At 42.8% G+C, this 13,307-nt stretch overlaps 1 protein-coding gene across 1 annotated transcript in view; it reads right to left on the reverse strand.

Annotated features, from left to right (window-relative positions):
- Positions 1-13,307, reverse strand: part of mpdz (multiple PDZ domain crumbs cell polarity complex component) — a 399,568-nt gene that overhangs the window by 188,966 nt on the left and 197,295 nt on the right. The window contains exon 21 of the mRNA XM_085986223.1: positions 6,891-7,017. Within this exon, the coding sequence (XP_085842349.1) occupies positions 6,891-7,017 (127 nt within the window). The remainder of the gene's footprint in view (positions 1-6,890; positions 7,018-13,307) is intronic.

Raw genomic sequence — 13,307 nt, forward strand, 5'->3', positions numbered from 1 at the left:
TGGTATGTAAATGTGTTTTTTATGTGATCCCCATTCATGCTTCCTACATACGGAATCTCCATTAGCATGAACGGCGATTCCCTTTCTGTCATTGGTTGGGCCGGCCTACGTAATCCCGGGGCCCCTTGCGAACCGCTTACATCCCTGGGATACATGGGCCTTTACACATATACACAAAGGTCCAGCAGCGCGAGCCTCCACGGAACCCGACGCAGAAGGTAGGCGCGGATTTTATTGCGGATCGGAGGCATTTCTCCGTGAGAAACCTCCGACTGCGAATTCAGGCTCATTGTGTTTGGCCCCCGCCACATACTCTGTTCCCTAGCCACCGACTCCATATTTCCACCTCCAGAACATCGTCCAACTCCACTGCTGCTTCAGCTCATCTGTTGCTGAAACCCTCATCCATGACTTTGTTACCTCTAGACTTGACTATTCCAACACACTCCTGGCAAAGTGCTAGTTAAGATGCGTGACTGCGCAGCGGTCTGGAGGTCCCACACAGGCCCCTTTGCCAGCTTCTAAATGGAAAAAAACGCGCATACGCAATAATTTGAATGGGCCACACACCCAAAAACAATAAGCGGGAACACTGCCTCTTGGCCGGCCTCCCACATTCTACCTACATAAACTTGAGGACATCAAAAACTCGGCTGCCCGTGTCCTAACTTGCACCAAGTCCTGTTCGTCCATCACCCCTGTGCTCGCTGACCTACATTGGCTCCCGGTTAAGCAGTGGCTTCACTTTAAAATTCTCATCCTTGTTTTCAAATCCCTCCATGGCCTCGCCGCTCCCCATCTCTAATCTCCTCTATCTGCGCTACTCTAATTCTGGCCTTGTGAGCATCCCCGATTTTAATCGCTCAACCATTGGTGGCTGTGCCTTCAGCTGTCTAGGCCCTAAGCTCTGGGATTCCCTCCCTAAACCTCTCCGTCTCTCTACCTCTCTTTCCTCCTTTAAGACGCTCCTCAAAACCTACCTCTTTGTCCAACCTTCTGGTCATCTGCCCTAATATCTCCTTATGTGGCTCGGTGTCAAATTTTGTTTGATAATGCTCCTGTGAAGTTTTACTACGAAGGCGCTATATAAATACAAGTTGTTATTTTTGTTAAAAAAGTTAAACCTTGTTTAATGAGGTGTAACTGATTTTTTAGCATTGTACTAAGTCATAATTACTGAACAACCTCTTTGGTCCTGAAAGACGAATTTTATATATGGCGTCTCATTTCCTACATTACATGATCAAAATTCCATGATTTTTAAAATAATACATTTTTTTTTAAATTTATGATATTTCAACTTCTACCTTAATGCCATGTGTATGTCCCAATCTTTATTTTGCTTTCTGTAAAAGTATTAAAAAGTGAATGATAAAACCTGCTTTTTACTTCCTAATTTGCTGTCGTGAGAATTCTTCAGTGTGTTTGGCTGCTTAGCCTACTTGAAGACATCACTGTTGCTGGAAGCTGGAGATCCCCTATAGGTAACGCCAGATTGAAATTATCGTCGGGAAAGGAGAAATCCATACCACAGTGTTCGCTAGATCTTTGTGGGTAGCTTTCTTCGAGGTTAGCAGCGAGCGCAGTCTCTTCACCACTGACCACAAAATCCAGGCCATTATTGTTTACAATCTTTCACGAGAATTACTATTTTAACCACCTTTAGTTTAAGTGTTTTTTTTAAACTTGTGTAAATACAATTTACTTTAAAGATCTAACATTTAAAAGTAACTCTTTTAGCAAATCCCTTTTGTGGAAAAATGGTCAAAAATTCTAAAATATGACATGTGGTTTCTACAACATGCCTAAAACCTGCCTGCCCACCATACCCGATCCATACAAAACATGGCTCGAAGCAGCTTTACAAAATTACCAAATTAAATTTAGACTTTCCTTAGTTGAATCAGGTGGTCATGGGTTCAAAACACTAGTCCAGGACTTGAGCACATAATCTAAGATGACACTTGAGTTCAGTACTCAAGGAGTGCTGTAATGTGAGATGTATTGTATTTCAGATTAAATGTTAAACCGAGACCCTGTCTGCCTGTTCAGGTGGGTGTTGACAATCTAATGAAATATTTGAAGAGCAAAGAGGTCTTCCAGTGTCCTAGTCAATATTTCTTCCTCAACCACCAAAAAGAGGTTAACTGGTCTTATTACTGTTTCTGGGTTCTTGCTGTGCACTGGAAGACATCTTTGCTCTTCAAATATTACATTAGATTGTCAACACCCACCTGAACAGGCAAACAGGGTCCCACTGCCAACATAACACTGTACTTAACATAGTAGTCATTTTGTGCCTAGCATTTCAAAGGTAATTTGCTGCCTGTGAGGTGTTTTGTGATATTTGGGAGATGTGATAATGCACCATATAAATGCAAGCCTGCCTTTCTTTTTCTTTCTTTTTTATATGAATACTCTGGAACAATTGGGTGTTAGTATTCCCACTACTATCTTCTTTCCATCCTTCAGTTTGCCTTTCAATCACTATTTTAGTGCACTTGCCTCTATCTTGTACATTCACTAAACAGTCAGAGAGTACAATATCCAGGACCAAAAGAGAGAATGTAATGGATGGTGTAGATGTTCTGAAGTAACCAGAGCAAATATTTCGGTGGCTAGATGCACAATTTATAGGAAGACCTTGGTTTGATTAGAACTCCTGGGCAGGGAATGCAACATGTTAGAAGGTCAGACTCAAACTGCACAGTTCTGGTTACATTCCGAACTGCGCACAAGTTTAGTCTGAGTATGAAAATCATATTTAAAGTTTAAATAACCCTCCAAACCACAGCTGCTGCAACACCTACAGAAAAAAAATGGCTGTCCCTTGCCATCATCCTCAAAGTTATTTTCTACATTGGCAACTGAATTAATACATCAATGAAGCAATAAGCTGCAATACTGGATTACAGTTATATACAGATGACAGCAAAACACAGGTTATAAACTAGATTTGTCTATTTTTAACTTCATATGGATTTTCAATGGAAAAAGCCTCAGCTAAAATCACTTTGGCAGTTTGGCATAAAAATAAAACAAAAAAGGTGACTCAAACGTGGCTAACAAGGGAAATTAGGGATAGCATAAGATCCAAGGAGAGGACATATAAATTGGCCAGAAAAAGCAGCAAACCTGAGGATTGGGAGCAGTTTAGGATTCAACAAAGGAGAACAAAAGGATTAATTAAGAGGGGGGAAATAGAGTATGAGAGTAAGCTTGCAGGGAACATAAAAACTGACTGTAAAAGCTTTTATAGATATGTGAAGAGAAAAAGATTGGTGAAGTCAAGCAAAGGTCCCTTGCAGTCAGAATCAGGGGAATTTATAATGGGGAACAAAGAAATGGCAGACCAATTAAATACATACTTTGGTTCTGTCTTCACAAAGGAGGACACAAATAACCTCCCAGAGATGTCGGGGAACATAGGGTCTAATGAGAGGGAGGAACTGAAAGAAATCAGTATTTGTAGGAAAATGGTGTTAGGGAAATTGACGGGATTGAAGGCCGATAAATCCCCAGGGCCTGATAAGCTACATCCTAGGGTACTTAAGGAAGTGGCCCCAGAAATAGTAGATGCATTGCTGGTCATCTTCCAAAATTCGATAGACTCTGGGACAGTACCCATGGATTGGAGGGTAGCTAATGTTACCCCCTCTATTCAAAAAAGGTGGTAGAGAGAAAACGGGGAATTATAGACCGGTAAGCCTGACATCGGTAGTGGGGAAAATGCTAGAGTCCATTATAAAAGATGTAATAGCAGAGCACTTGGAAAACAGTGACAGGATCGGACAAAGTCAACATGGATTTACAAAAGGTAAATCGTGCTCGACTTAATCTACTGGAATTTTTTGAGGATGTAACTGGTAAAACAGATAAGGGAGAACCAGTGGATGTGGTGTATTTGGACTTTCAGAAGGCTTTCGATAAGGTCCCGCATAAAAGATTAGTGTGTAAAGTTAAGGCACATGGGATTGGGGGCAAGGTATTGACTTGGTTAGAGAACTGGTTGGCAGACAAAAAGCAAAGAGTTCGAATAAACGGGTCTTTTTCCGAGTGGCAGGCAGGGACTAGTGGGGTACCGCAGGGATCGGTCCTTGGACCCCAGCTATTCACAATATATATATTAATGATCTAGGTGAGGGAACTAGATGTAATATCTCCAAGTTTGCAGACAACACAAAGCTGGGTGGGCGTGTGGGCTGTGAGGAGGATGCCGAGAAACTCCAGTATGATTTGGACAGTTTGGGTGATTAGGCAGAAGCATGGCAGATGCTATATAACATGGATAAATGCGAGGTTATCCACTTTGGTGGCAAAATCAGGAAGGCAGATTATCTGAATGGCAATAGATTGGGAGAAGGGGAAGTGCAACGAGACCTGGGTGTCCTTGTGCACCAGTCGCTGAAGGTAAGCATGCAGGTGCAGCAGGCGGTTAAGAAGGCAAATGGCATGTTGGCCTTCGTAGCGAGAGGGTTTGAGTACAGGAACAAGGATGTCTTGCTGCAGTTGTACAGGGCCTTGGTGAGACCACATCTTGAGTATTGTGTGCAGTTTTGGTCGCCTCATCTGAGGAAGGATGTTTTCGCCATGGAGAGAGTGCAGCGAAGATTCACCAGGCTGATACCTGGAATGCCAGGAATGACGTATGAGGAGAGATTGGGTCGATTGGGCTTATACTCGCTGGAGTTTAGAAGAATGAGAGGGGATCTCATTGAAACTTATAAAATTCTAACAGGACTAGACAAACTAGATGCAGGAAGGATGTTCCCGATGGCCGGGGAGTCCAGAACCAGGGGTTACAGTCTAAGGATAAAGGGGTAAGCCATTTAGGACAGAGATGAGGAGGAATTTCTTCACCCAGAGAGTGGTGAACCTGTGGAATTCTCTACCACAGAAGGCAGTAGAGGCCAATTCATTAAATATATTCAAGAAGGAGCTGGATATATTTCTTAAGGCTAAAGGGATCAAGAGATATGGAGAGAAGGCAGGGACAGGGTACTGAATTTGGATGATCAGCCATGATCTCATTGAATGGCGGAGCAGGCTCGAGGGGCTGAATGGCCTACTCCTGCTCCTATCTTCTATGTTTCTATGTAAATACTGGATTAGTGCTGTAGCACAAGCTCTATGTGATTAACACTCAATGACATGCCCTCAGTGTACTTTGTACCTGCTTTGTAGGCAATCTCCTCTCCTCTCTATTTCTCAACAAATTCTTCCCTTCCTCAGATTATCTTCTGGTATCTTGCCAATGTAAACATTATTACATTCACTCCCTCCACCACCAGCGTACCGTGGCTGCAATGTGTACCATCTACAAGATGCACTGCAACAATTCGCCAAGGCTTCTTCGGCAGCACCTCCCAAACCCGCGACCTCTACCACCTAGAAGGACAAGGGCAGCAGGCGCATGGGAACACCACCACCTCTCTAAGTTCCCCTCCAAGTCACAAACCATCCTGACTTGGAAGTATATCGCCGTTCCTTTATCGTCGCTGGGTCAATATCCTTGAACTCCCTCCCTTACAGCACTGTGGGAGTACCTTCACCACACAGACTGCAGCAGTTCAAGGCGGCGTTTCACCACCACTTTTTCAAGGGTAACTAGGGATGGGCATTAAATGCCGGCCTTGCCAGCGACGCCCACATCCCATGAACGAATATAGTTTTTTAAATTCATGTTTCAGCCTTGTCAGCAAGTACTGACAGCACATTTGACAGGGAGCAGTTATGAAGAGGAGGGAAAGTCACTATACCAGAGTCTGATCAGTCCTCACCTAGTGGCCATATATCTGCACTTCCAAGAGTGGTCACTGGATAGCAAATCAGGAGTCGTAACCTACACAAATTTCACCTTCTTAAAATGAGGTCAATTGTAGTACCGCTAATGCCACCCTGGCTAAGATCAGCTAACAAAACAGACTGTGCATCAACCCTGGAATCTTCGATTAGGCACTTTACAGCCTTTTGGACTCAACATTGAGTTCAACAATTTCAGTCCATAATATCTGCCCCTTTTTTTTTCCCCACATGACAGCTGTTGATGATTCTGCCATTCCCATTTACACCGCTTCTAGACTTATCTTTAGTTTCTTTACTTGTCCCATTACTATCTGCTTTTGCCTTGTACAATCATACCTTTTGTAATTTAATCAGTCCTGCCTTCCAACCCCCTTTCCCTGCCTCACACTTGCTTAAAATCGGTTACATCTCTAACTTTTCCCAGTTCTGATGAAAGGTCATTGACTTGAAATGTTAACTCTGTTTCTCTCTCCACAGGTGCTGCCTGGCCTGCTGTTTTCATTTCAGATTTCCAGCATCTGCAGTATTTTACTTTTGTACCCCTGGAATCTTCCTGGTTTGTATGGTTCAGTTCTTCTGTGGATACATTCATTGAGCTATCGGGGAAGTATCAAAAGGAATTTTTTTAAAAATACGGTTCCTCACAAAATCTTTTTGAAAGTAAATCATTTGGGTCTGCAATTTCATATACTCAACTTTAACTTAGTGGTGCTAGTAACAGAGGAGCAATGACAAATGACAGCCATCCAAGAGCAAAAACACAAGGGTTGGTAAACCAAGAGCTGTAGATAGCGAGAGCAGAAGGCCCAGAACTTCTCATATAAATGTGGCCTAGATCTTGCCAAGTTGGATTTTGTAACATTTGACTGCTATGATGTCACTACCCCCTGAATTTGCCATGAACAAACTCTGAAAACTGCTAAAACTATAAAATCCATGAATTTACTAAAAAATCAACAGCATTATTTATTGAATTTAAATTAGGCAGCAAGGCTGTAGATCAATAAACAGAAAAACTTAAAAATGTGATTGCTAGAAAAAGTATCTTTAGCAGCAGGCTTAACAAATCCATATTGAACACATACCAAGGCTAGCATTGCCTTTTGCGATGGTAATGGTTTTCTCAAATCTTCTGGTTAAGGACATCTGTTTCTTGTCACTCTCTTCAGTGGAGGATACACTGCAGTCACCAAACAAATCTTCCTGTACATCCTTAAAAGAGTAAAATAAATATTTTAAACATTGAAAGGCATGCCCTTCCAAACTAGTTTAAAAACTTTAAAGTACCATGCTGGAAGGGGAAAGGTGGAGTACTTTAAAATCTTTTACGTAGTTGCACCCTGCTCCAGGCATCTACTACAATGTTTTGTATCCCTGCAAGATGTTGAAGAGCTCTAAGAACCACTTCTTCCTTTGCCAGTATATGAATATACCTAGATTGTATTATTTCCTCTGTAATCTTGGACAGAAGAAGAAAAGCACAGAAAAAGCAGGTCCTGCCCAGCAAGTTGAGTTACCGTGTAAAGTAACAGAACATGTAGAAACATAGAAGATAGGAGCAGGAGTAGGCCATTCGGCCCCTCGAGCCTGCTCCGCCATTCAATGAGATCATGGCTGATCATCCAAATTCAGTACCCGGTCCCTGCCTTCTCTCCATATTCCTTGATCCCTTTAGCCTTAAGAAATATATCCAACTCCTTCTTGAATATATTTAATAAATTGGCCTCTACTGCCTTCTTTGGCAGAGAATTCCACAGGTTCACCACTCTCTGGGTGCAGAAATTCCTCCTCATCTCTGTCCTAAATGGCTTACCCCTTATCCTTAGATTGTGACCCCTGGTTCTGGACTCCCCGACCATCTGGAACATCCTTCCTGCATCTAGTCTGTCTAGTCCTGTTAGAATTTTATAAGTTTCGATGAGATCCCCTCTCATTCTTCTAAACTCCAGCGAGTACAAGCCCAATCGACCCAATCTCTCCTCATACGTCATTCCTGCCATCCCAGATATCAGCCTGGTGAATCTTCGCTGCACTCCTTCCATGGCAAGATCATCCTTCCTCAGATAAGGCGACCAAAACTGCACACAATACTCAAGATGTGGCCTCACCAAGGCAATGTACAACTGCAGCAAGACATCCTTGTTCCTGTACTCAAACCCTCTCGCTACGAAGGCCAACATGCCATTTGCCTTCTTAATCGCCTGCTGCACCTGCATGCTTACTTTCAGCGACTGGTGCACAAGGACACCCAGGTCTCGTTGCACTTCCCCTTCTCCCAATCTATTGCCATTTAGATAATAATCTGCCTTCCTGTTTTTGACACCAGTGGATAACCTCGCATTTATCCACGTTATATTGCATCTGCCATGCTTCTGCCCAATCACGCAACCTGTCCAAATCATACTGGAGTTTCTCGGCATCCTCCTCACAGCACACACGCCCACCCAGCTTTGTGTCGTCTGCAAACTTGGAGATATTACATCTAGTTCCCTCGTCCAGATCATTAATATATATTGTGAATAGCTGGGGTCCAAGGACCGATCCCTGCGGTACCCCACTAGTCACTGCCTGCCACTCGGAAAAAGACCCATTTATTCCAACTCTTTGCTTTCTGTCTGCCAACCAGTTCTCTATCCAAGTCAATACCTTGCCCCCAATCCCATGTGCCTTAACTTTACACGCTAATCTCTTATGCGGGACCTTATCGAAAGCCTTTTGAAAATCCAAATACACCACATCCACTGGTTCTCCCTTATCTATTTTACCAGTTACATCCTCAAAAAATTCCAGTAGATTAAGCACGGTGGCATAGTGGTTAGCACTGTTGCCTCACAGCGCCAGGGATCCGGGTTTGAATCCGGCCTCGGGTGACTGTCTGTGTGGAGTTTGCACGTTTGCGTGGGTTTCCTCCAGGTGCTCTGGTTTCCTCCCACAGTCCAAAGATGTGCTGGTTAGGATGATTGGCTATGCTAAATTGACCCTTAGTGATAGGGGGATTAAATACGTGGGGTTACGGGGATAGGGTGGGATATGTGTTGGTGTAGGGCTTACGAGGATTGGGTGGGATATGTGTCAGTGCAGGCTCAATGGGCCGAAATGGCCTCTACCTGCACTGTGATTCTGTGTGAAGTCGAGCACAATTTACCTTTTGTAAAGCCATATTGACTTTGTCCAATCCGATCACTTTTTTCCAAGTGCTCTGCTATTACATCCTTTATAATGGACTCTAGCATTTTCCCCACTACCGATGTCAGGCTTACCGGTCTGTAATTCCCCGTTTTCTCTCTACCACCCTTTTTGAACAGTGGGGTAACATTAGCTACCCTCCAATCCATTGGTACTGCTCCAGAGTCTATCGAATTTTGGAAGATGACCAGCAATGTATCTACTATTTCTAGGGCCACTTCCTTAAGTACCCTAGGATGTAGATTATCAGGCCCTGGGGATTTCTCGGCCCTCAATCCCATCAATTTCCCTAACACCATTTCCCTACAAATACTGATTTCTATCAGTTCCTCCCTTTCATTAGACCCTATGTTCCCCGACATCTTTGGGAGGTTATTTGTGTCCTCCTTTGTGAAGACAGAACCAAAGTATGTATTTAATTGGTCTGCCATTTCTTTGTTCCCCATTATAAATTCCCGTGATTCTGAGTGAAAGGGACCTTTGCTTGACTTCACCAATCTTTTTCTCTTCACATATCTATGAAAGCTTTTGCATTCAGTTTTTATGTTCCCTGAAAGCTTACTTCAATTCAATTCAATTCAAATCGCTTTATTGGCATGACAAGGTACATCTTATGTTGCCAAAGCATCGAAAAACATTCATGGTTGAACACAAAAATACAGATCTATCCATACAGTGTATAAACAGATATATCCCTGAGTGTATAAATATACATTCATATAATTTGTATATACTCTTTTCTTATATTTAGTGGTTGTCCCTCTGTTTATGGCAAGCTGTAACATAGTGTGCCGCTAAGGTTACACAATTTCTCTCTTCCCCTAGTAGGTATGGGAGTTTTTGGTCGTCATTCAAATTTCTGAATTCCGGGCATATTTTTGTGAATTTTGGGTAGAAATTCTCCCTTATGCCCTGATATTTTCTACAAGCTGTGAGGAAGTGCATCTCTGTCTCCACCACTCCCTGACTGCAGTGAGAGCATATCCTGTCCTCTCTTGGTAGCCAGGTCTGCCTGTGTCTACCTTTTTCGATCGCTAGGCTATGTTCACTAAGTCTGTACATTGTCACGGTTTTTCTCAGTTTGCTATCCTTTACCATGGTCAGGTAATCAGCCATGTTGTATTGTCTGTTTAGGGCCAAGTAGCAATTGAGTTTGTTTTGGGTTTTTGTTGTTTCTGCCCAATATGACAGATATTTTTCCTTTTGCTTAGTGACGATTGTGTTGGGTCGAATTCTTTGTGTTACGCTGTCACTGTCCTGGGGCTGGTTATTGTTAGTAGTGTTAGTAGTTACTTCACTGAGTCCCAGGACTAGTTGACTGAGGGTATTCTTCTTTATGGTCCTCTCTTGGCATTTCAGGGCTTCGTAATGATAGCAGTGGGGGTTGCTCATTTTTAGGTGTTTCCAAAATTTGGTGGCTCTTTTTTGGAGTGATTATTAATGGATATTGGCCTAGTTCTGCCCTGCATGCATTGTTTACGGTTTTTCTGAGAGTCCGGAGGATACTTTTACAGAATTCTGCATGTAGTACCTCAATTGGGTGTTTGTCCCATTTTGAAAATTCTTGTTGTGTTAGCGGTCCCCACACCTCACTGCCATAGAGTGCAATTGGTTCAATTACTGATTTAAAAATTTTGAGCCAAATGCTAATTGGGATTTCTATTTGGATTGATTTTTTAATGGCATAGAAAGCCCTTCTTGCTTTCTCTTTCAGTTCATTCACAACCAGATGAAAATTTCCCGTAGAACTGATTTTTAAGCCCAAGTATGTGTAGTTAGTGGTTTGTTCAATTTTGGTTGTTCCTAGTGTGAAATTTATTTTGGGTCCCTGATGTCTGGATCTTTGCTGGAACACAAGGACTTTGGTTTTTTGGGGATTTATTGTCAGGGCCCAGGTCTGGCAGAACGACTCCAGCAGATCCAGGTTCTGCTGTAGACCCTCCTTAGTTGGTGACAGCAGAACCAGGTCATCTGCATAGAGGAGGAATTTAACCTTGGATTCATATAGGGTGAGGCCAGGTGCTGTAGATTGTTCAAGTAGTTTTGCCAATTCATTTATGTAAATATTAAAGAGTGTCGGTGAGATGGGCGAGCCCTGCGTCACCCCCCGCCCCTGTGGGAAGTATTTTGTTTGTTTGTCTCCAATTTTAACTGCACATTTGTTGTTTGTATACATTGATTTAATTACATCGATTTAATTACATCATATGTTTTTCCCCCTATCCGGCTTTCGATAAGTTTCAGGAATAGACCGTCGTGCCAGATGGAATCGAAAGCCTTCTGGAAATCTATAAAGCATGCGTAGATTTTGCTTTTGTTTTGATGAACGTGTTTGTCAATTAGGGTCTGTAGGGTGAAGATATGATCTGATGTTCTATAGTTTGGCAGGAATCCAATTTGGCTTTTACTCAAGACATTGTGCTCCTCAAGGAAGTTTATAAGTCTTTTGTTTATGATACTACAGAATACCTTTCCCAGGTTACTGTTTACACAGATGCCTCGATAGTTATTTGGGTCGTCTTTGTCCCCACTTTTGTATATGGGCGTTATGAGTCCTTTGTTCCAGATATCAGGGAAGTAACCGACACTCAGAACCAAGTTGAAGAGTTTTAGGATAGCCAGTTTCATTTTATCGTCTGTGTGTTTAATCATCTCGCTTAGTATGCCGTCTGCACCTCAAGCTTTTCCTGGTCGCAGGTTCTTGAGTTTTTCAACTAGTTCTTTTTCTGTTATTATGGAGTCTAGCGGGTTTTGGTTATCTTTTATGGCCATTTCGAGCTTTTCCAGTTTTTTGCATATTTCATGTTGCAAAAGTGGTTTTCCCATGTGTCTCCATTTTGAATGGCCAATTCGTCATGTTGTTTTTTGTGTAATGTATTCCAGTTGTCCCAGAAACAACTGGAATCAATGGATTCCTCAATGGAGCTGAGTGTATTCTTAATATACTGCTCTTTTTTGGTTCTGAGTGTGTTTCTGTATTGTGTTAGTGTCTGACAATAACAGCACGGTGGCATAGTGGTTAGCACTGTTGCCTCACAGCGCCAGGGACCCGGGTTCGAATCCGGCCTCGGGCGACTGTCTGTGTGGAGTTTGCACATTCTCCCCGTGTTTGCGTGGGTTTCCTCCGGGTGCTCCGGTTTCCTCCCACAGTCCAAAGATGTGCAGGTTAGGTTGATTGGCTATGATAAATTGACCCTTAGTGTTAGGGGGATTAAATATGTGGGGTTACGGGGATAGGGTGGGATATGTGTTGGTGTAGGGGTTACGGGGATAGGGTGGGATATGTGTTGGTGTAGGGGTTACGGGGATCGGGTGGGATATGTGTTGGTGTAGGGGTTACGGGGATCGGGTGGAATATGTGTCGGTGCAGGCTCGATGGGCTGAAATGGCCTCTATCTGCACTGTGGGGTTTCTGTGATTCTGTGAATAAGTAAGGTGTAATTCCTCATTTTCTGGCTGTCTGTGTTTTTAGTTGATATTTTTCTAAGTTTTTTCCTCATGTTATGGCAATCTGGGTCAAACCATTTTTCATAGTTTTTTGTTTTGGGTTTGTTCTTGCGAGCTTTCAAGTTTGACCTTGTTGCCAAATTATCAAAAATATTGTTTAGGTTATTCACTGCCTGGTTTACGCCTTCTTTATTGTGAGTGTATATGTTATCCAGAAAGGTGTCCAAGAGAGCTCGAGTTGATTCATTGCTAATTGCTTTCTGGTATTTTTCCGTGCTGTTTTTGGCCCATCTGTACGATTTTTTGGTGTTGTACAGCTTACTGGGTTGTGTTTCTGTGTTGGTTGTTTCTGTCTTTTTAAGATACATAGTAATTTGACTGTGGTCTGACAAGTGTTGTTTGTGGTTTGACTGTGAATGCTCTGAAAGAGGATGGGTCCAAATCCGTAATCATATAGTCTACGGTGCTACAGCCAAGAGGTGAGCAATAGGTCGATCTTCCTAGGAGGTCTCCCATGAACCTACCATTGACAATGTACAGACCCAGGCTTCGACAGAGCTGCAGGAGCTGTTTTCCGTTAGTATTTGTCTGCTAGTCGCAGTTATGCCTGTATGGATGGGAAGCGATATCGAAGTGGTTATTCCCGAATATGTAATTGTTTCCCTGATTATTGGTGAAGTCTGGTTCTTCGCCAGTTCTTGAATTGAGGTCACCACAGATCAACACGTTCCCCTGGGCCTGGAATTGGATAATCTCCCTCTCAATGTTGGAGAAGGTGTCCTCTTTGAAGTACGGGGATTCCATTGGGGGGATATAGAGTGCGCAAATGAAAACATCTCGAGTGTTATAGATAATCCCCCTCTCAATTT

Source organism: Somniosus microcephalus, chromosome 1, assembly GCF_052327205.1.
Source record: "Somniosus microcephalus isolate GS21.2 chromosome 1, FLI_Smic_1.0, whole genome shotgun sequence".
Classification (NCBI taxonomy): domain Eukaryota; kingdom Metazoa; phylum Chordata; class Chondrichthyes; order Squaliformes; family Somniosidae; genus Somniosus; species Somniosus microcephalus.